This window comes from Mesitornis unicolor, unplaced genomic scaffold, assembly GCF_000695765.1.
Source record: "Mesitornis unicolor isolate BGI_N332 unplaced genomic scaffold, ASM69576v1 scaffold16860, whole genome shotgun sequence".
Taxonomy (NCBI): Eukaryota; Metazoa; Chordata; class Aves; order Mesitornithiformes; family Mesitornithidae; genus Mesitornis; species Mesitornis unicolor.
In genome coordinates, this window is record NW_010157740.1 from 6,985 (window position 1) to 8,370 (window position 1,386).

General features: G+C 38.8%; 1 protein-coding gene across 1 annotated transcript in view; it reads left to right on the plus strand.

The window, feature by feature from the left end:
• The window catches only part of PRDX4 (peroxiredoxin 4), a gene marked incomplete at its 5' end in the record, with an annotated part of 6,089 nt that extends 4,914 nt beyond the window's left edge, over positions 1–1,175 (plus strand). Inside the window, one exon of the mRNA XM_010181247.1 lies at positions 1,053–1,175. Within this exon, the coding sequence (XP_010179549.1) occupies positions 1,053–1,103 (51 nt within the window). The remainder of the gene's footprint in view (positions 1–1,052) is intronic.
• Between the last annotated feature and the right edge of the window lie 211 nt (positions 1,176–1,386).

A 1,386-nucleotide genomic window follows, 5' to 3' on the forward strand; every position in this document is an offset into this window, starting at 1 on the left:
AGGAGCTGGGGTGCAGATAAACACCCATTGAACTTGTTTGTGTTCCCTGGGCTCGGGGAGCGAGTGTCAGCAGAATAATGAAACTTTCACTGGAGGTCTGAGCCGCCGAGTTCAGATGAGGTCACTGTCATTTATGTGAGCATGTGGCTTCCTTCTGAACCATCTGGTGATGACAGGGCGTTGTTGTTTAAATGGTGTCTTGGCATAAAGCAGAGCAGTGAGCATTGTAATTGATAATAAAAACAGTGCAATGTTAAACCATATTTCTTAGCTGGATGTGAAAACTTCCCAGGTTGACTGGAGGCAAAGAGTCACCTCTTTCAAGCCAGCAGAAGAGTATCTTAGTCGAGGAAGCTGGATATTATGACTCTAAAATGAAAGAGGGCTGACTGGCCTAATAGACATGTTTTGGCACTGAAAAGTTCTGCCCTCCATAACCATGGATTACCATGGATTACAACAGTAATGTTTTCTAAAAAACAGTCTTACAGTGCTGAGATTAACAGCTCCAATACTACCAGTTAAAGAACTAAAACAACACCTAAGCGATCTCTTTCTCCTCTGTGCAAAAGATGCAGATAATTTAAATAGAAGAGTAGTTTAAAAAGACTTTCTCAAAGATGTAGCCATGCCTTCTAAATGTGTTTGATTTAATTAGATCAAACCAGAGGAAGCCATGAGAGTGTGGTGGCCAAGGGAAGAACTGTAAGTAAATTCTAAGACTCTTGATTATGTCGTTAGTTTATTAAAATACCTTGCTTTTGGGGCAAGCAGCATCAGTGTCTGTGCTCCCAACTGTCAAAATTCTTCCTTTGGTAGGCTGCACTCTCTCTTCCCCCAATTAGTTACATCTTTCTGCTACCACTGTTAGGTACCTTTAGAGAGGCAAACAGTAATCTAGTATCAAGTCAGCCGATAAATGAATCTTTGATGTTGCTTGTGGGTTGGCCTCAGCATGATATTATTAGATGTATGTTGTTTGAGTTTTGTAATTTTGTTGTGCTTGAATGGTTTGTTTTTAGACTAATGTTTTCTTTTTCTTTCTTGCACAGATAATTCCAGATCCAGCTGGAAAACTGAAGTATTTTGATAAACTAAACTGATGCTTGCTTCTGTTGAATTACATAGGTCACATTCAACTTGATTTTGCCAATAAAATTTCATTAATTTTGTTACTTTCATGAGTTTGACTAATATGTAACTGCAGTAGACCATTAAAGGTCTTGTTGCTTAAACAGGTCTCTAACCTGTGTGAAGCACAGGTACCTCATTACTTATCAGGGAATGTTCTTGTGAAATACACATCTTCCCTGTAAGTCTTGTTTAGATGCTTGGTTTTCCCAAAATTTACTTCTCTTAGCATGACAGGCTTAGATTCATGACTTT